Below are 21,856 nucleotides of genomic sequence, written 5' to 3'. Positions count from 1 at the left end.
AACTCAAGAGATTTTTTTTAAAAAATAATGTCTGTGTTAAAAAAAAAAATCTAAGAAATGTGAGGTTAGAAAGCAGCAACGTGCTGCTATTAATTATCATCTTTTGCCTAGAGCAGCTACACAGGAGTCTGCCAGTTGTTTTCCAAGCAGAGAGATGAATTTAACTGCATATAGTTAATCCCTTTCTTAAGCAACACTTTTTTGTATTACCCATGGTACAGTTACAAGGGTGCCAAGGGCCTACCAGTATTTTTCAAGACTCATTACGACGTTTACACACTTCCTGTATGTATTAAGAGCAGTTAATACAGTTCCTTGAATTAACAGATGATCAACAGTGACCTTTTCCTATCAAAACACAAAAGCTGTTGGAGGCGCAGAGCACTGACTGACAGGAAAACAACCAGCACTTGGGATGCAAACACACACCGGCCGAGGTGCGCGTCAAGGTAGGTGTGAAACCCCGCAGCTGGTACTATGCAACAGGCTGACTGTGGCTGTGAAACAGACCCTGGGGTCATGAAATCAAGCTTCCAAAAGTCAGGAAAGAGCACACCAAAGGCTGCTTGGGATGTACGGACAGGTCTCCAGGATGGCATTCCTTGGGACCACTTCTCAGTTCCATCGGTGCCATCCCCGGTGCCTCTTTCAAGCCCAACCCAAGCCCCGAGTTTGGACATTCAGAAGGCGGCACCGCGCTAACCACCAGCACCAGGGATGTGCAAAAGCCACCACGTGCGACAATGACCCCCCGTGGTGCGGCACACCTACACCACCCCCGAGCAGAAGCAACCCACTGCTCGTTGAGGGGACCAGCAGATTTGACCAGAGCCAGGCAGGTGAAACCCAACGTGCAGCTTCACCCCGTACCTACAGCGGAGGAGCTGAAGATCCTCCGAAGGTCTCTCTCTCTCTCCACCGACTGCAGAGAGACTCTGCGTAGCTCACTGCTGCACGACACTACTTTGAAAGACGGTTTATATGAATTTTTAGAAGTATTCTTGTGGCTGCTAAAAAATCCAGCTCAGGTCCAATGCTCACTTTTTAAAACATCTCAAAGCTCGATGTTCCCATAGAAACTTGGAAGCTTCGAGCTTGACAGACAAAGTCAACTGTGATGTTACTGAACAAATTATTGCAGCCATTTAGCCAATATAAAATCATAACACAAAGCACTCGCATTACAACATGCAATGCAATCTAATTTATACTTAAAAAGACATCATGAATCATTGCACATAGCTAATGGTGACTGCTCATTTAAGCTGACATAAAATTATGAAATGCTTTTAAACATTTATGAGAAGCAGGTATCTTCTTAGCTGCTTAAGTATGCCTCTTCCCCTCAAGAAGAACCAACCTGGCAGTTCTTCTTAAATTAGGACGACATTCAAAAAGAAAAGAATTGTCTTCATTGACTTAGTAAAAGTCGAGAAAGGGATTTGGAGGGGCAGTGCTTCCCTCTGGGAGAGTACTGCAGCTGCTGAATGCAAGGTCCTCTGACACGAGCCAAGTGTCTAGTGCACTGACCGAACAGGGCTATTTACATACATTTAAAGTATGTAAATATGAGTATCTTTATGTAAAGTATGTAAATATAAGTATCTTTAATTTTGGCCTCACCCGTGCACACCACTTACACGGACTTGTTTGGGGAAGAGATCACAAAACTCCAAGCCCAAAATTGCACACATTTCTGATATTAGTAAGGTCTTTAAAATAGCATCAATTAAAGTCTTCTTGGCACATTTCTGAACTTGGAGGCAAATCCCTCGCCTGCCCAACATCCTCCAGAATTCCCAAGAGGATCCAGGACACCCTGCAGCTGACAAATGAGAAGTTACGATCTTTTCTTTAATATATTCAGGAAGAAAAACTCACTTCAGCAATTTAAGTACTCAGGGAAAATCTGGAGTCCCAAACTTTCTTTTTTTTTTTTTTAATAAAATTAATCCAGTTGATAATTGTTTTAAACAGAAAACTTTCTCTAATTTCTTTCTCCTACAGCTATGTCATAAGGGGCGCCATAAGGATTTCTGGGGGAAATTTCTGGGGATAAGACTTCACTTACTTTTGAAGGCAATTACATGAATGTCCTCCCTTGACCTGCCAACCCCACGGCATCCTCATGCTCAGGAGCAGAGGATCACAGCTGCCTGATGGCCTCAGCAAAGTCAGTCTGGCTGGAGTAAAGTAACTTGAAGGAGTTTACTCACATGACAGCATGCATCTGCGCTCATGTGCACCGGGGCTTTTAAAAGGGGTTTATGTAAAACCGAAGTATGTTATACTCAGTGTAGTTACTGAAACTCGCTCTCAACCACGACGGAGAGCAGAAGCCCCCGTGGGCAGGAGGCGGCATCAGCCTGCGGTGAGCGCGCTGAGCCCTAGCCACGCTGATAGGAGAAAAAAGGCAAAGTCACCAAACTTACACAAAGGACGTGCAGGACCACAGCTCCATGTCTCCTGTCCTCATTCGTGAAGATGTCGTTGGGGAATTCATGGAGGGCTGCGAAAAGCGGGGAAAAAAGAAAGCTCAGATGTTTAATCAGCTCCTGAAAACCACCGCACGTGCTGTTAAGTAATGTAACAAAAGTTGCTCGAGCCTTTCTACTGGGCAGCAGTCCTACCACTACCCATGCCAGAGGCTCTTTGTTTCGCCTCTCCGTTAGTTTACCTTAACTTGTCCTCTGGTAATTATAGCCTTTCCCCAAATGTTCACTGTGTGATTTGCTTCAGTGGCAACCACACCATTGTGTACCCAAAGATGGCCTGGGGAGGGCAGATAAATCCCAAGATCACAGCACTGCGCTCTCCTGCAAACGTTCAAGGGAAACAGAGTTGTACAGAGCAGGTGGTGATGGGTCACTCTCACCAAGCACTTCTGACTCATGGTTTTGTATGCAAAATGGATGGCTAAAAGCCCCCTGCCAAGTCCCCGGCACCCATCCGTAGGGCACAGGTAATGTGTACTCATCTCTGGCAGGACCTAAGGCTCTCCAGATGGGCAACGACTTCCATCAAGTGCCCGTCCCAACAGCTGGCGCAGAGATGGCCTTGTAGCAAACCACATCTCAGCTGGCTTCATTCTTTACCCAGCCTTGGTGCCTCTCACTGCCCTCACTGAGCAGGTAACAGCGTCAAGGTACCGGGATCTCCTGCACAGCAAACGCTCCGCGGACAACCTGCTGTGTCGGATAGCCAGCCAGGGGCTGAAAGGACAGGGGCAGATTCGGGAATTTCCAATCAAAATGAATCTCTCCTCTACCTCCAGACTTCGCTCTGCCTCCTCAGAGACGTCCTCAACATGAACAAGACCTCTGACAGATGGCGCCTGGGACGCAAAGAGGGTTTTGACAAAGACATATCAAATATTCGGGGTGGGGGGGGGGAAGCACAAGTGCAGGTCTTTGGACCTGCAAAGGTCTCCATCAGGAAGGCTTAGCGTTACTGTAACCCTACACGCAAAGGCAAGCTGGAGTCCTCCTGAAGACAACGCTTCCGTGACGCACGCCTGAAATGCTGGAGGTAACTTTTCTGTGAAGCTGCTGCTCCCTGCGCCATGAGGACGGGTGAGAGCTCCCACCTTCCGGGCCCGCACGCTCTTGCTCTGCCCAGCCAAAGGTGGTCTGTGTAAAATGGCCGAGCCTGTGGGGCCAGGCCTCAGCCACAGAGCCACGGACAGGCAGCAGCTATTGCCCACAGGAATGCAAGGACGGCATTCAAGGACCCCCCGGCACGGCCTGTACACGTTCCCAGCAGCAGCTTTTTCCCCCCTGCAAACTCAAAGGCAAAGCCGTTCCTGCTCCGAGTGAAGGACACAGGCTTTTACTCTGCAGCAAGGCTGTGGGACTCAGGCAGACTCCATGGTCTAATCAGCTTCAGAAAAAGCGTCTGTCAGTAGAAGCGAACCATGAAGAAACTCCACGCAGAAACATAATTATTTCAAACAGCGATAGGATCGAGCAGAGAAAAAACCAGCAACCCAAATCAGATGCTGCTTCTCTCTGTAAAGCTGCCCACTGGCAGGGTAAGGGGGTCCTGCTTCTCACCTCACTGATCTTCCCATGACCGTGACCTCCTCAGTGCTTCACAGCACCTTGCCACCATCAGCTGCCCTCGGGTAGCCCAACTCACGCAAAGGGAAAAAAAGAAGGCGGTCCACATGGTCAGCACGGTGACGTGCAAAAGACGGTAACCCCCCTCCGATTCCTTTCACCTTCCGAAATTACAAGGTGGCACATTTTGCAAACAGGCAGAACTACTTTTACCCCATGGCATCGTATAAAATGGTGGATATCATTCCCTTGCGATGCTGTGACAGGCAACAAATGAGGAGATCCTCCACAGACTGTCTGTTGGTGATATTAAGTATGGTAATCTAAACGCAAACTCCAGCCACTGCAAACCCTGTCTTGAGCGGTCAGCAATGGTACGCATGGGCAGAAGAACTGATCTTCACACGCTCCATCGCTTGTACTTCTCCCAAAGCACTCCCTACCAGTCACTTCCAGAAGCAGGATGCTGGGTTAGGTGGCCATTACGCTGACTTTCTAACTCGGGCAGTTTTCTAAATAACCAGGAGAGAAGAAAGGGACATTTTGGATCTGCAGGGAGAGGTGATGGAAGCATAGCCATGACCTCCTCATTGCTCAAGCATTCATGCTTTTGCTCCCTTCCTCCTTACAGCGGAGAAAAGCACCAGCTCCAAAGCAATGAGCTTGCACCTAGAGGAGGTTTGCAGTTCTCCTTGGTTTTATCACACGGTTTAACTCCAACAGAGTCATAAAGTCCTAGAAATGACACACTAACAAGCACCTGGGACAGATGATGGCCCGCTGTACCAACCCAGAAAACAGCTCAGCAATTTAGTTTGTCCAATGTGCCTTCATTAAGAGCAATATATTTTTGTTAGATTAGCCGTCCTCTTTCCAAAGTCAAGTAATCAGTATAATGGTTCAAAGGAGCAGGCAATATAGTCAGATAAACTTTGTTGCAAAGACGGTGTTGCAAGCTATTTAAAGACCCCAATGCTTTATTACTGTTCTGGATGTTAATTAGATTATAAAGCACCTAAGGACAGTCTCCCAATTAGGTTGCAGGGACAGCTTTTGGTTATAAACTGCAAAGCAAGTGTGAAGATGATGTTCTGGCATTCCAAGTGCTTCTCAGTCATTCCAGATTTGGATTGCTCAATAACAACTAAAATAATGGTTTCCTTCTAACGGCCAGTTCTGCACATTCAGCCTCGAGTTGGAAAAAATCAAGCTGCGTTTTTCCCGGCTTTCACATCATCATCATTAATAAAGCTCCAGCAATTGGAATTTAATTAACAATTCCACAGATGATTAAATGGAAAAACAACCCAGCTCACTCTCACAGCTTTGCTGCCTGTGAAGCAATAACTGAGGAAAAGGTAACTTAATTTTGTTACTAACGCAAGCAAGGGATGTAGATACGCAGGAACTGTATCTGAGGAGGAAAGCATTCTTTTTTACGTAAGTGGACTTCTGGCCAAAGACTCACCTTAATACTATTAACTGTATTCCTCTGCATTGGTAAATTTTATAATGAGCCCTAACAAAATACAGACGGCACCTTTGAAATTCATCTTACAACGAAGTAACACCAGCAATACCCTCAAATGAGTGCTAAATAACGTCGCAAACACAGATACGGCCATGGAGACACCACATCGCAGCAGGCCAGAGGACTGTGCACCACAGCATGCTGAGAAGCCTGGCGTGGTAGCCCACCACCAGCTCCCGGCTCACGTCGCTCGCCTGGGACCACACGCACCCAGGGACCGGGACCCGCCATGCCTAGCCTCTGGGTGGACTGGGAAGGCCCCCAGTCCCCGCGGCTCAGGGTAGGTGGGAAGCCTGGAGAGAGCAGACTGGGGCTGCCAGCATACACCGCCCCCGGCAAGAGAAACGCCAAGCCTGGGGGCCACCCCAAACTGCACAGGGGGCGGGAGGTTTCGGATTTTTATGAGGACTACCAACACCTGTGACTTTTTCATAACAAATCAGGATTCACCTGGCAGGAGTTGTAACTATTTTCTTCCGAGGCACAGCTACTACTTGCCAGGATGCCATTCACCCTCCCAGCCCCAACAAATGTCCTGCGCCAGATACGCCCAAAGCTGCCGAAAACGTGTTTAGGTGTGCAACCTAAAGAAACTAGTCAGACAGGTACCAGCACAAAAACAGGAGTTAAAAAAACTCCCAACAAACCAACACAAAACACTACGGAAGATGCAAGACAACGAAGTTAAAATAGCTGGAAAGGATTCATCTTTCCTCGGCATAATATCATTATGTGAAAACCAAATGTTTTCATCACAGTTTTGCTAAGAAATGTTCCTGACAATTCACCCGACCATAAGACACTGCAAAGGCAACGCGAGGAGGTACGTTTTTAGCAATATGCGAAACGGTTTGCTAACGCACACATATGCTTCCCTCTCCCTCCTGCCGCTGCCTAGGAGATTTCAGCATGACAATTCATAACAGGCAGAGACGATGAAAATCCAATCCCTTTATCAAGAGTCTCTACCTGTTCCAGGAGACCGAAGTGCACCTAAGGTAAAAGCATGCAGGAAAAAATCCAGTACTAAAATAGAACACGCTTGTCGCTACTGGTGGGGAATCCTAGCCGTCCTTTCTGTGCGCAGCAGAAACATCCAATCCTCCCTCCGGTTCCCACCCCCACGCTGTAATGAAATGCACCTTCTTATCAGAGGAAATCGAAGGTGTCCATCACCGCATTCTCTACCCCGTTGAACACAAACGCTTTTAGTGGCTTACATTTATATGTATGCAATCACAAAATAATGTATGCAAATTTCAAATCTGCTGCATTTTTATTAGATGCATCAGGTGCAGATGAGTACAGATAAGAGGAGAGCTTTGCAAAACACAGGAGCTCCTTTCTAAGAAGAAATAAAGGGTGTTGCTGGAACACCACTCCAACAACAGCTGCCCTATTTAGCTCGTATAAAAAGCTCATACAGTTTGTTATTTTGCTTAAAAGCGTGTTCAGCTTTTGTACAGAAAACAGGGGCAGATTTTGTCAGGCTCATTTAGGATGCACCAGGAAAAAAAAGAAAACAAATACCCTGTCAATGAACCTAAACTCAAAGAATTAAAGACTTCTGCCTCATTGATCCACTCTCGTCCTGCAAGCTTTGTAGGTATTGGGTCCACTAACTGCAGAAGGGCAGAGCCTTCACACGAACCCAGCACCTCCACAGACATTTTCTGCACTGTGGGCATTAAGTACAATGCTAGTTGTCAAGACCAGGCCCATACCCTTGCAGCAGCACTGCAGCATCCAGCACCGACAGCATTTCTACCACGGACATTTGAATTCCAGCCTTCAGATGCATGCAACTCAGTTTTAGTTTTCAGTTAATGAGGTATGTTCTCAGAAAAGAGGAGAGAAGGACTTTTTACAAGGGCACGTAGCGATAGGATGAGGGGTAATGGCTTCACTCCGGAAGAGGGTAGATTTAGGTTGGATATCAGGAAGAAATTTTTCACTCTGAGTGCGGTGAAGTTGTGGCTGCCCCATCCCTGGAAGTGTTCAAGGCCAGGCTGGATGGGGCTTTGAGCAGCCTGGTCTAGTGGGAGGTGTCCCTGCCCAGGGCAGGGGGGTTGGAACTAGAGGATCTTTAAGGTCCCTCCCAACCCGAACCATTCTATGACTCTACGAAAAACAAAGCGCAGGAGCGTGTGGTTTAACACAACGCTTTTTTTTAGGGTGCAGTTCAATCTTGTACTGGCAACTTGTAAAATTACTAGTAAATACTACGATTATCAGAATTCGGAAGTAATTGGAACTAGAGGACTATTAGCTTTGTAAAGGAGGCTAAATAATAAAGGAGCAGACCAGCGGTAGGTGTGAAAAGTTGTGCTCTTTCGCTTTAGCCGAGGGCCTGTCAGCGAGACTTCAGATGTTAGACAGGTAAAAGCCGCGGTGAACGGGGAGCCCATGCCTTTCGAGAGCGGCGCGCGCAGCATCTACCGCAGCCCAGGGCACTACCCCACCAAGCAGAGGGCAGCGGCGGACGCGCTGCTGCTCACTCACACGAGAGCATTCACAAGGGTATCGCAGCATGTGCTCCCCCTCACCACATTTAGAGGAAAATTTTGCATCTACGCTTGATAGGGAAAAGTTATTTTAAGTCATAATACAATGACTTGGCATAAATTCTTGTCCTTTTATTCTCAATCAGTGTGCGATTCATTAAAATTGGAACCCTCCTCAGCCTTGGCTTTAGCTGACTTACAAAACGCTCCGCATTACCACTCTGTTCAGAGGATTTGCCGGCGCAATACAAATTTGCCTCTGTTCTGCACAGTCAAGTTACACCAGGCAGTTCGCACGCTGTGCCAAGGACAGATGTGCAGGCAAGACGCTGCTGTACCATTCTTCTGGAGGGCAGCAGGGAGCGTTGCCCTTTCGGAACCCTCTTCCCTGCCACTCCTTTCCCTCTCCTATTTAATGTTTCCACCTTTCCAAAAGGATTCTTTTTTAAAAAAATGCCAACACCGCACTGGATCAATAGGTTGCAATACATACTTATTTTTTCAAAAAGTCTTTATATTGCTAGCCAGTGTACCTACTCCAGGGACAAGAAAACCCTTGGGAAATCTGCCACAGCTTTCATAGAAAAAGGAAGAACTGCGGATGTTCAGCCTAGGCAATGAATTATCAGCAAAGAAACCATCAGAAATTTAAGAACTGGGTTCATTTTCTCATGCTGTCCCACAATTCTTTCACAGCCAGAGGTAAGTCGCACCAGTGCTAGACACTGCAATCCCAAAGTACCCAAACAGCTAGTGGGGACAGGTCCAGCCTGTATTTGTATAGAGCTTTCCAGGAGAATTACTTTGCTCAGTGGCCCCTTATTTGTCTGCTTCTTTCCAAAGAGCTCTTCAGAAGCGGGCTGCAACATCCCATCACGGGATAGAAGATAAGGCTACAGAAAGGCCTGACTTGAAAAATTTGCATAAGCAGGCTGGACGAGAAACCAGGATTTAGATACACAACTCCAACGTTTAGGGACCATTGGTATCCACAATATCAATGCTACTTCAGTTGTTGTTACAAGTCCCATATACTTCTGCAGCTGGAAAAACACGCAGACACGTAGCTGTGCCAAGCAGCTGGGTGCGAGCTCTTGTCTAAGCCCAGATGACAGATCGTTTGCTCCTGTGCCCAGCTCGGGGTGCTCAGAGCGTGCCAGCTTGCAACAGGAAACCAAATACATCATTAGCAACAACCACAACAGGAACAGAGAACTCAAGGGAACATCGTTACGCCGTTGTGGTGAGGTATTTTAGGCAGCGCCTGTCGTGCTGGTCTCCCCGCCTCGAGAAGGATGCGGTGCGGCTGCAAACGGCTCGGAGAGCAACAGCATCAGCCAGGAGGATGGACAAGCCTCCACGCAAGAAAGGCTAGGAGAGAGACCACCTCTTTGACCTGAGAAGGGCAGAGCAGAGCAGGGATTTCTCAAATTGAGTGGCAAGGGCAGGGAGAAAAGGGACCAACTGCTCAGCAGCTCTCCCAGCGCGTCAACGAGAGAGGGAAGCAGGTCCACGGCCACAGCAGCTGGTCCCTCAGCGCTCACAGGCACTTCAGCATGCAAATCTCAATTTTCCGTGGCTTCACGAAGCAGACTGACAAGCCAATGGCAGAAAAGTAGTCCATCAAAGGCATGTAACTTCAAGATTGTTCCTGTGGCTCAGGAAGTCCCCGTACAGCAAACAGCTGCAGCCGGGGAAAGCACATCAGGAAGGGTCCCCGCATGTTTCCTTAATATATTTCTTTGACTATTTCTACTGTCATCTTATCAGGGAAAGATATTAGTGGACCTCAGTGGACCTTGTGATGTGATCCGGTATAACTGCGTTTTTTGAATCAATATCGTCAGCTTTTTATGCGAGGAAATAAAATAGACTTCAAAAAAATCAGTTACTTTTCTTTTTTCCCCATCCTGAAATTCACGATTTTAAACTCAAGGTTTTTGATCGCTTTGGGGTTAGCAATGATATTACATTCCCCACCTGCCTGCACACTGTCCAGCCCAATTCCCTGACCTCCAACAGCATCCCCTGAATGGTATCAACTCTGACAGTGCCGCAGGCCCTACCAAATATACAGAAGAGTAACCGCTACGTCCCTGAAGTCTGTCCCTCACACAGACCAGCAACCCGCCGGGCTGAGCCTGCAGATGCAGGGAGGCGGGGGCCTCAGAACAGCTACCACCGCCCCTGGAGACTGGCTCGGATGCGGACGGCATCAGGCTCCGCAGCGTGCCAACCTCTGCAGCCAAACCCCGTGGGAACAGCTTTAAATCACGTCGCATGGGAGATCAAGGGACTGTGAAAATCTTTAGTTGTCTTTAAAAGCAATAAAGGATTGATGAAATTCTCTCTGAGGGGAGGGCGGAGTACCTTTTTTTAGAGAGAGATATATATATATCTAAAAAAAGAAATGTTTTACTTTCTGCCAAGTAAGAATGGTGTTAGCATTACAGTGCCATGATCTAAAGTTCAAGAGAGCCAAACTACGCTGATACATCAATAATAAATCATTTTGCTAATGTTTTACTCGTGTCACCACTTAACCGCTGAAAACAAGCAGCTGAAACAGCGTGGGGATACAGCACGCCGCTATAAATCATGCAGCATCCCCACGGCCGATGGCACGCACCACCCCATACCTTGCAACAGCTTTTCAAGGGTTGGCTCGTACCAAGCAACGGATGTTCACATAGCATTCTCTGTACCTTTGCAGTAATGAATTTCTAATTACCAAGAATTAAACATTTACGGTGCATGCTCAGGCAGCGATGAGCTTATGTACGCTTCCACTTCCTCGGGTTACCGCCCGCTGATTTGCTCCTGCAGCGGAGGAGCTTACGCCCAGCACAAAGGATGCTGACAGCAAACGCGCTGAACAAAAAGCATTTTCACGTTTTTCCAGGCTGGCTCTTCAGCAACAACGCACCCAGAGCGTCGCTGTCAGGACAGCGAGCCTTGCTACAAGTCAACGTCAGCTGATTTGCACACCAGCTCTGACCGACAGTGAAAATCCACGCACACGCACACCCACCCCCCGCAGCACATCTGGGTGGGTGCCGGGTCACCTTTTAAAGGGAGAGAGGATGCAGGGAGAGGCGCGGGGCCACCCAAGGTTTCCCGGAGGAGGGGAAGCAGAGCGGAGCGACGCTGCGAAGACGCTGCTTCGCGTGGCCGGGTGGGGGGATTCCTGCGGTGAAGACTGTGGGAACGGGAGGGAGCTCCTCCGACTCCCGGCCGCAGTGCACGGCCCCAGGGGTCTCAGCAGTGGTCCCGTCTCAGAGGCGAGTCCTTGACACTGGAGCTGTGTGCCCATCCTGATGTTCCCTTTATTACCAGTTGCCTTCGGAAATGAGGTTTTATGGAACAAAAGAAGAGCTGCTGGAGCAGATGGAACATGAAGCAAAGTAGATTTAGACAGAGATGTGAATACATGAGCAGAGGGCTTTGGTCTGCATACAATTAGCAAACATTTTCACCCTAACTTTCTGGGAAGGGGCAGATGAGGGGGAATCTTACAGTGGTTGTCAATAATCAGGAGCTGCAGAAAGACCCCGAGTCCCACCTGAGGATGTCAAGCACACAGAAACCTACCATCACAAGTCGCTCACCCCGCAAACTTCTCCTCTGAAAGCGTTTTGGTTGATTTGCACACATTCTCTTACCAGGAAGTCGCCCTTTAGCTAAATATGGCAAGAGGGGAGCGCTGCGGGATCCTGCCAGGATATAAATCCCATCGTAAATTCACCCTCTTAGTCACACAGGGCCATTTATTTAGTCTGGGGGCTTTTTTTAGATGTTAAGACTAGATGCAGCTGTGTCAAAAGCTCTTACTGGAAGACGTCCATCCCATTTGCAGCGTGCTGCTGAGGCTGACGGTGGCATCACCAAAGGATGCTGAACCACCTGGCCAGGGGATGGGGCACTGGGGGGGCTTTTATGGTGTCAGCACCCCCAGGCTGTGAGACAACTATGTGCTTCCCAGAGACCCCAAAACTGCCCCGTGGCTCCCTGCCCTTCCTCTCTTAAGTTAGCACGTATGATACGCGCAGAGCGGGCAGCGTGCCGGGCTGTTTCCTGAAACAAAAACCTAGCCAGACACACACCACAGATCGTGAGCCTTACCATCAAAAATCAAGCATCTTTTTTTGGCTTCCCCTTCCCTGGAGAGACCCCCAGCCCTCTGCAAGCCAAGCGAGCCCCGCAGGACCCTGGTATCCGCAGCCCTGTCGGTCACTGCTTTTCTCTGCTCTCCATAACAACCTGTGCCTCTCCAACAACCAAATCAGTCTAAAATTGCTCCCCCTAATACTTGCATAATTAAGCGTTCGTTTCAGGATTTATGTACGTTAATCAACAGGAACACAGGACAACTCCACCCCAACCAGTCTCCCAAACCCCTCCTTTCTCACCCCGCCAGCAGGGGTCTGTTTCTGCTCCACCACGAGAAGATCAGATCCTCCGGAGGCTGCAGCTCATCGGCCGGACAAGATGCAAAGTGGGCTCAGGGGCTTTGGGTGACAGCACTGGCAGGTTAAAGGAAGTTAGGGTTATCATCTTACACCATGCCAGATGTTGGGGTTTTTTTTTCCCCTCACTGATCTTTAGCTCCCCTTATCAATGGGACAGTCTAACAGCCTAGTAAAAACGCAGGTTTCAATTACAGATAGCTGTTATCTTATCAGCTCCTCTGTCAGTGATCACTGCAAGAGGCAAAGTGATGGGAGCGTCACAACTGAAGCTGCTGAGCCTTGCCAAGTACCTGTTTACAGGTGCCTCTTGGCGGGATGCGCCAGACAAAACAGACGTGGTATGAATAAAATGGGAGAGTTTGCATTTTATTTTTTTGAGTATGGTAACTTATGCATGGGCTGGAGGAAAGAAAGGAAGGAGAAGACGGAGGAACGGGAATATGAGATGATGAACCGCGTGCACCACGGGGAATTCAGAACTGGCAGCTCATTTGCATAGGAAGTGAGAAGAAACATTGCTCCTTCCTATCCTGGAGGAAGCACTCATGAGAAATCCCTGATTGAAAACACCAGGCATAGCGAGCTTCCCCATCTACCCACCTATGCAAACACCCTTCATTAAATCTCCTGGGAAGCCCCGTTTCTGCCTTGTAACACCAATTCTAGGAAGGGAAGCTCTGGCCAGGCTTGTGATTTGAGACTGTAGTGATGTTTATGTATAAAACACGCACATACACTAAACGTGCATGGCTTTGTTAGTGCACCTAATGGCTTAGCTGCTTCTAATTCCATGCACATCTGATTTCACGTGTTCAACATTTAAGGTGTTCAGAGTTGTACAGAAATCGCAAAGTGCACCTCCTTTGAAATGAGGCACCCGTGAAGTGCTCAACCCTGGGCGCCCCATATTCCGTTGTCCCCCCTTTCTTTAGGTTGTCTTGGTTGTGTGCTGTATTGCAGCGTGCTTCCAGGCTTGAATCCTGCTCCAGCGCGTGGCTGTTTCACTATGCCAAGCGTCACACACACACAAACCAAGTCAGATCCAGAAGAGGCTTCCCTGAAACAGATGCTTTCCCCAGATCCAGAAAGTAAAGCCTTGAAGGAACAAACCTCTACCTATTTTGACACTGTTTCCCACAGCATTCTCCTGGAGAAACTGGCTGCTCATGGCCTGGACAGGTGTACTCTTCGCTGGGTAAAAAACTGGCTGGATGGCCGTGCCCAGAGAGTGGTGGTAAATGGAGTTAAATCCAGTTGGTGTCCAGTCACAAGTGGTGTCCCCCAGGGTTCGGTGCTGGGGCCGGTTCTCTTTAATATCTTTATCAATGATCTGGATGAAGGGATCGAATGCACCCTCAGTAAGTTCGCAGATGACACTAAACTGGGCGGGCGTGTTGATCTGCTTGAGGGTAGGTTGGCTCTGCAGAGGGATCTGGACAGGCTGGACCGATGGGCTGAGACCAATGGTATGAGGTTCAACAAGGCCAAGTGCCAGGTCCTGCACTTGGGTCACAACAACCCCATGCAGCGCTACAGGATTGGGGCAGAATGGCTTGAAAGCAGCTCGACAGAAAAGGACCTGGGGGTGTTGGTTGACAGCCGGCTGAATATGAGCCAGCAGTGTGCCCAGGTGGCCAAGAAGGCCAACAGCATCCTAGCCTGTATCAGGAATAGTGTGGTGAGCCGGACTAGGGAAGTGATCACCCCCCTGTACTCGGCACTGGTGAGGCCCCACCTCGAGTACTGTGTTCAGTTTTGGGCCCCTCGCTACAAGAGGGACATTGAAGTGTTGGAGCGTGTCCAGAGAAGGGCTACAAAGCTGGTGAGGGGTCTGGAGGACAAACCTTAGGAAGAACGACTGAGGGAGCTGGGGTTGTTTAGCCTGGAGAAGAGGAGGCTGAGGGGAGACCTTATCACCCTCTACAACTACCTGAAGGGAGGTTGTAGAGAGATGGGGGCTGACCTCTTCTCCCTGGTGACAAGTGATAGGACGAGGGGAAACGGGTTCAAGTTACGTCAGGGGAGGTTTAGATTAGATATTAGGAGACATTTTTTCACTGAAAGGGTTATTAAACATTGGAATAGGCTGCCCAGGGAGGTGGTGGATTCACCATCCCTGGAGGTGTTTAAAAAAAGGGTAGATGGGGCACTGAGGGACATGGTTTAGAAGTGGCTCTTGTCAGGGTAGGCTAAAGGTTGGACTCGATGATCTTAAAGGTCCCTTCCAACCTCAGCAATTCTATGATTCTATGATTCTATGAGCAGAGCCCTCGTGAAGTCAAAAAGGTTCTGCCTTGGCCTCGCTGCAAACGAAGAGCTTGCAAAGTCAGAGGCGCATCTGAGATCTGAGGACAACAAGCAAATATATCTAAACACAAGCGGGGAAGAAATCAGAAATAATAAATAATATGCAACAACATATGGTTCAGAGAGAGTTTACGTCAAATCACAACAGCAAGTGACCTTTACAGAGAAGGTTATATTTTCTTTTTTTTTTTTTCAGTAGAAGACTTATTTCTGTCACAGCAAGATGATGGCAACTGTTTTCCAGGATCCCTTAGCTTTTGTATTTCTGTGTTTCGTTTTGAACATGCTATAGTTTTTCTTTTGCTTTGTTTGTGGCCCTCCCCATTCCCCATCACTAGCAGCAATTACTGCTTCCAGAAGGAAATGCACGGAGGCATCAGGAGAATTGCGCACAGTTACAGACCTAAGCACAGCTGGCCTCGGGTCAAGATGTTTCCCTTGACGAATGCAATACTTGTGCAAAGTTATCCATTATCAGCCACACGCTCTGGTCAGAAATAACCGGCACGAGGAAGGTTCTTAGCAAAACCACAGCCAGCAAAGAACAAATCTCTGGCTAGCTCCTGTCCTCACATGAACCGCCAGATATTCCTAATAACTTACTGGCTTAATTACAGCTATTCTGGACTTCCCGGACTTCTTTTGATTTGGAACAGAATACAGTCCCTCTTTCATTAGCTTTATTTTGGGGAACAAATATTTACATTACATTCATACTGATGGGTAGCCTATCCAACTCTTGCAATTTTTTGCGAGAAGCACTTTTATAAAGCCACCTGAAAAGGAACAGATGCTGCTGTCACATCTCTTCTTATCTTGGGGAGAAAAAGGAGGGACTTTATCATCTCTCAAGATCCCAAGCACTGGATGCAGGGATATTGTGAGTTTAAAGGAGGGGAGCAAATCCCCCCTGGTATGCTTCAGCCATATCCCCATTATAGGAATGGCTGGGAACCTGGATTCGCGCAAACCAAAAAACGTCCTGCAAACAAATGAGCTTTTGGGACTTTGCCCAAAACATGCTGCAGTTGAACACGTGGTCCGGGAATGTTTTTTGCTGCAGATGCTCCTTCCAGCCCAGACATCACCCTTGCCAGGCGCAGGAGACTGGTCGTGTAGCGTCCGTATCGAGCTCACGCTATCTGCAGACTTATCTGTTCACGTCATTAGACACCAGGGCTTTCCCCTCCCTTTATTATTTACTTATTTTGAAAAATCAGCCACGTGACGGTGCTTGCAGGACAGATGGGATAGGCATTAGCCAGCACCAGCATACCCACCACCGTGCCCCAGTGACACGAAGCCCGTTCTGCCCGAGCACAAATCTGCACATGAGCTGTTGGATACACAACACACAGAAGCTTGGGCACACAGCTGAAACACAAGACAGATGGAGCCAACTTTTTGCCAAACAAGCAGAGAAGGTACCGCCACCACCGTGGGCAGCTGCGGCTCTCCCCTCCTGTGGGATGAGCACACGCCTACCTGATTTGCTAGGCTCAGAACCAGCTCCTGGTGGCTTACGAATGCCCAGTGCTAGCCAGCTCCTGGACACACAGAAAACAGACAGTACATCCCAAGGGATCACCTCTGAAATCTGCCAGGGGACTTGCCCACACCCTAGCAGCGAGAGGCGAGACACGCGTACCTCTGTACAACTGTTCTTAGCCCAAAACCAGCCACTCGCTGCCTACAGCCTTCTGGCTCTCCCACAGCCATGGCAACTTGCGGAGCAGGATCCCTACAGAAAGACCCAGACCGCTGTTGTCACTTAGCAGAGGTCTGCTCCACACCCTGACACCAGGCTGAGGGACGGACGGGACTGATGGCCAACAAAGGAGCCCTTATTTGAGGGGAGGGCAGCAGCTCATGATGCCCGCTCTGCTGTCTCTCATGAAACAGGAAAAATAGCTTTTTATTAGAACTAGCCTCAAAGAGCCTAATCTTTCCACAGACAGCAATCACAGAGGAAGCCAAAGGGACATAAGTCGGCATAAAAAACGACTCTCGTTTTGCTATTGATCCTGCCTTCAGGAGTCCCCGGTTATCATTTCCTTGCTCCACATTTCAAGCACACAATTGCAACTGATGGACACTGCCACAACCCCAGGCAGGATGCTTCATCCACCCCGGCCCCTCCCAGACCTCCCCTTCTCCTTCACCTAAGAGAAACTACTTCAATTGTACATTTCAAGACGCACGCAAGACAATGTGACCTTCCTAATAACAACCACCCTGATTTTGCTTCTGGTATAAAGTAATTCTGTAATCCCTCACTGGTTTAGCCGAAGAAGGGCACATCCCAGTGCAGTCCCAAACTGATTTTTAAAATGCTAGCAATTTAGTTACTTTTACAAAGGATCAGCTCTCGAGAGCATTTTTAAAGAAATTCTGAAGGGGGCACACAGGGGCTTGTAGTGCTTTAACTAAAATGATTCCCGTTTGCGCACAACCGGTCTGCATAGGCAATTCCAAACCACTCGGCGCTTCAAGCCTGTTGTGCTAGTGGGCATAATGAAGTTTAATAACAGGTTGCACGATGGAAAAATGTCCACTTTGAGCCAATTTATTTTACGGTGTGCCAAAGCCGAAACCTCTCTCACTAGCTCTGTTCGGCTCCTGATAGAATTGTCCATGCCTCCTCCTACATGAAGCATCATGTCGTATCAGCGATGAACCTCGCCCCTGCAGGGCTCCTCGTCTGGGATTTGTTTTTAACCCCTATTTCAAGAAGCCATCAGCTTCCAGTCAACAGCAGAAGCGACTAACTGAAGAGCTGTCTCGCTTGCCTGCTAAGTACAAGACCATAGATACAAGTCTAGTAGCCCCATCCTCGGAGACGAGGGATGGCGTTTTTAGAGAGGCTCTTCTGCCTCCCACCTTCTAACTCCCTGAGAACTCCCCCCCGAGATGGGTGCGAGTGATCTGCACCACTTCAGAGCAGCAGCGTAACATTCAGAGGCGTTCAGACAGACTTTAGTCACTAAGCTCTACAGTGAACAAGCAGCCCTGGTATTTGACATTTAACCTCCCAGGAATGAAGGCTTCAGTTTTGCCTGTTTATTCTTGCACCCTTCGCCAAAAGCTCACAGTCTCCTGTTTAAGCAGGAAAGGCAGAAAGCAAGGAAGATATGAAAATGTTCTCAGCTCCTTGCTACTGGTCTTCAGAAGAAACCCCAAATGCTCGACACTCAGCCTCGTCCTTCCTCTTTTGCATCCGAGGAGGGGATGGGGTCAGCAACAGCCTACAGCCAAAAATGCATCTGGACAACTTTGAGATGTTTCTGTCCATCTTATCACTTGTTTACTCTCTTCTCTTCTGAGGAGGCAGCTTCGAGTTGGGTCAGCCAAAGCCAGTACTGCCAGGTAAAAAGTATGGCAGTGCGACTGCCAGCAAGAGGACGGAGCATTCCCGTACCTGGCAGTGTGGTACAGGGCCAGCACCCAAGGTTGAAGGAGTGAGTGCCTAAGAGGATGGCGAGATCCTGCAAGGCGAGGATGCCAAGCGAAGCCTGGCCAAAACGCTTCTCCAGGCCAAGGTGGACAGTTTTATAATCCCAAGTACAAATACAGGCTGGGTGGAGAATGGACTGAGAGCAGCCCTGAGGAGAAGGACACGGGGGTGTTGGTTGATGAGAAGCTCAACATGAGCTGGCACTGTGCACTCACAGCCCAGAAAGCCAACCGCATCCTGGGTGGCCAGCCGGTCGCGGGAGGTGAGAGGACGAGGGGTAATGGCTTCAAACTGGAAGGGAGTAGATTTAGATTGGGTATCAGGAAAAAGTTCTTCACTCCGAGTGCGGTCAAGTTGCGGATGTTCCATCCCTGGAAGTGTTCAAGGCCAGGCTGGATGGGGCTTTGAGCAGCCTGGTCTAGTGGGAGGTGTCCCTGCCCAGGGCAGGGGGGTTGCAACTAGAGGATCTTTAAGGTCCCTTCCAACCTGAACCATTCTATATTCTATGATTTCAGCTGGGAGCTAGGGCAAAGCACGGTGCTAGGAGTCGCTGCAACTACAGGGAGCTCCAGAGGGGCCATCCTCACCGCCCCGGCACTGGGAGCAGGCCCCTGGGGAGCAGGGCTGAGCCACACAGCTGCCGCAGGCTCTGCCGCTCGCATGCCGTCATTGCAGGGATTTGTTGCCTTCAAATGAATTTCAGCGTTTAAACTGTCCCGGCTCATCTGCGTAGCAACTCTAATACTCTTTAAGCTCCCTCAAATTTCTAAATGCTTAAAGCTATTACAATCTCTCTGTTATTTTACATTAGGCATCCCATTAACTATTTTCTTACTTTGATGTAATCAGCATTTTACATTATTTGGAGATTAATTCTGGACAATGAGGCCACATGGCCTGTCTTTTCTACCAGCAGACCGGCCTAGAAAAGAGAAGCCCACTCTGCGAGGTAGGACAGCCCTGTCTTTGTCAGAGAGCCACCGTCCCCGCTGCCCTGGGGAGCACACCAAGCACAACCACCCCCTCCACCATCAGCTGGGTGGAGGGCGGCTTGGTGGGAACCACGCTGGAGATGGGCACGGCGGCTCTCGGCACAGCCTGCGGCACCGTCCTGCCGGTACATGACAGTGCCCGTGCCCGAGGTCTACTTTGCCAGAGTTTGAGCCCCCTCCTCTGCAGGGCAAATGTCTGCAAAGTCAAGGTTCAAGACCACCTTATGCAACGACCTTTCAAAGCTGCTTTTTTTCTGTTTTCGGCTACTTTCTTGCAACGCGCAGTGTAAACACACAGGATGAACGATTATTTGATTTTCCCAGTATAGGACCCCCAAAGCCTGTTAAGATTTTTCCTTTAAGCTTACTTTCCCGACACACGAAGGATCTGCTCCCTTCCCCTCTCAGTCAGAACAGAAGCAAAGCTATCCTTCCTCTTTTTCATCCCAACACTATCATCAGCAAGGTGCTTAAAGTGCCTAGGCACTTAAATATTTTAAGTAAATATATTTAGCAAATCAGAGTGAGCTACGTGCTTCAGACATCCATCTTTTTGTTCTTTGCATATAAAACTGACACAAACATTTTCCATTCCAAGACGGCAAAGTGAAAATGATATACATAACTAATGCATCTGTAAGAGGGAAATCAGAGTAATCTTTTACTTCGATAGATTAATGAACGTACATTAAAGGGGAATTCTGGGGGATGTAAACACGTAGCATTCACTCAAATGAAAAAGATGATCGCTGCAATCAATATTGCAACCCATGCCCAGTATTTGCAATATTACTGAAATAAACCACCACTGAAATTAGCCAACAAAAACCTCTGAACATCTGAAGAGGACCTGATTCCCACAAACACATTCACTAACATACGAACAAGCATCCTCTCGTCATCCAGATAGCCATTTTCATGTGTGCACCCAAGAGAAAAATCCTCATTTGCACATGTTGCATACATGTTTGCGGCCTTTCAACACAAAAGCACGTTGGGAGGGATTTTCAGGTGACAAAGCAGTGCAGCTGCCCCATGTCCTTGCTGTGCTTTTACTTCTGGGGGGAGGTTTTTTGCAGGTACCTGCACGAATACGCACGGGTCCTTTGCAAATCAGAGTAACATAAAAAACAGCCCTGCAGCAGACTGACATCCCCTCGAGACAGAACGAACTCCGCCTATGCAAAATATAAACTCTGCCTACGGTAAAGAGAGAACTGTTTTCACTGCTCTCCTAAGCTATACCCCTGCTTTCTCAGGATGATAGGTTGTTTTTTTTTCCAAGGCATCACAACATCGCTGGCTGGGACTCGGTGCGTGATCAGCCACAACCTCAGCTCCCTCTGGGAGAGAGCCGCTGTCAGCTCTCTACCCGGCTGGTTATCCCACAGCACAGTGCGCTTACTTGTGCCCTTTGAACATCACCGTGTCTTCTCCAGACCCTTTTTCAGTTTATCAGGATTTTTGAATACCACTCTGCTACTCCAGATGTACCCTGGAACCCTCAATGCTTCATGTTACCTGCACGTCCAACAGGTCCTCCAGTGGTCCTCGGTGGTATCTGCTAATGGTTTGGGGATTATTTAAACCATTTCTTCACCATGAAGTTCATCACGTCCAGGTTCAATTAGGAGGCTTCTCAGCTAGCTAATTACCCTGTCGCTAGTTCTTTCCCTTACTTCAGGCTGAGATTTCACCGTTTTTCTTAGTGTTATATGCATTAATCATGCGCTTGCCAATGACCATTTCAGTGAAGACTGATACACATGCTGTCCCAAGAAGCTTGATAAATCGCTCACTTTCTAAAAACAGTCACGGCTCCCATTTATGGCGATGAAGTAAATGCCCAGAGCCTCCCAACTGAGCCCTTACATCGCTTCTACTCCGCTTCTGGTGAGCAGATGAAACCAGACTTTTTTCAGGGCCAAACACCGACATTTCAGTTTTGGCCCCTGACCGCATAACACAAAGCACTGTCTCTGCCCAGCCACGTGGACATCGCGTCCACAGTCCTCCTAGCACCTTCTGGCCCAAAGGCGGGGTGGGCCACCAAACCTGGGAGCTCACCACGTGAACGCTGTATTTATAGCTTGCTCATTGTCACTGGTTACAGCATGAAAACATTCGGATGGTCTCCAGCAACTGCAAACTATACGCTGAGCCAGCTGAAAACTGGAGACGACCATAGAAAGAACCGGATGCAGCGCTAGATTCACCACCGATGGAAACCACCATGGCCCTGCCTAAACACAATTAGCGTTAACTGAGGACCTCTAACTGACCTTAGCGTTCTGCTACAAACTGACTCCAGCAGAAAGTCTGTCACAACGCTTATTTGAAATTGAATGCCGGGGGCTGAGATCAGTGAAATTAAGATTTCTGTCTCTCCAGCACAGCCCAAACAGAGTGCGCACTTCTTGTTCCCCACATCTCAACTTCTGAATTTCACAGGAAGAAGCTCAAGAGATTTTTGGCTATTTTTTAAATTACCTGAATAGTGGCATTCTTCTGTCTTCCTCTTATTTTGTCCAGAAGAGCGTC

At 48.4% G+C, this 21,856-nt stretch overlaps 1 protein-coding gene across 3 annotated transcripts in view; it reads right to left on the bottom strand.

Moving 5' to 3' along the window:
* Nucleotides 1-21,856, bottom strand: part of SLC24A3 (solute carrier family 24 member 3) — a 183,029-nt gene that overhangs the window by 73,559 nt on the left and 87,614 nt on the right. For all 3 annotated transcript variants that reach the window (XM_063327970.1, XM_063327967.1, XM_063327969.1), the window contains exon 3: nt 2,433-2,509. Coding sequence is in view for 2 of the 3 variants with exons in the window: in XM_063327967.1 (XP_063184037.1) it covers nt 2,433-2,509 (77 nt within the window). In the remaining variant the exon portion in view is untranslated. The remainder of the gene's footprint in view (nt 1-2,432; nt 2,510-21,856) is intronic.

The sequence above is a fragment of the Chroicocephalus ridibundus genome, chromosome 3, assembly GCF_963924245.1.
Source record: "Chroicocephalus ridibundus chromosome 3, bChrRid1.1, whole genome shotgun sequence".
Taxonomy (NCBI): domain Eukaryota; kingdom Metazoa; phylum Chordata; class Aves; order Charadriiformes; family Laridae; genus Chroicocephalus; species Chroicocephalus ridibundus.
The sequence above is the reverse complement of the archived record's forward strand: the minus strand, read 5'-3'. Positions and strand labels throughout refer to the sequence as shown.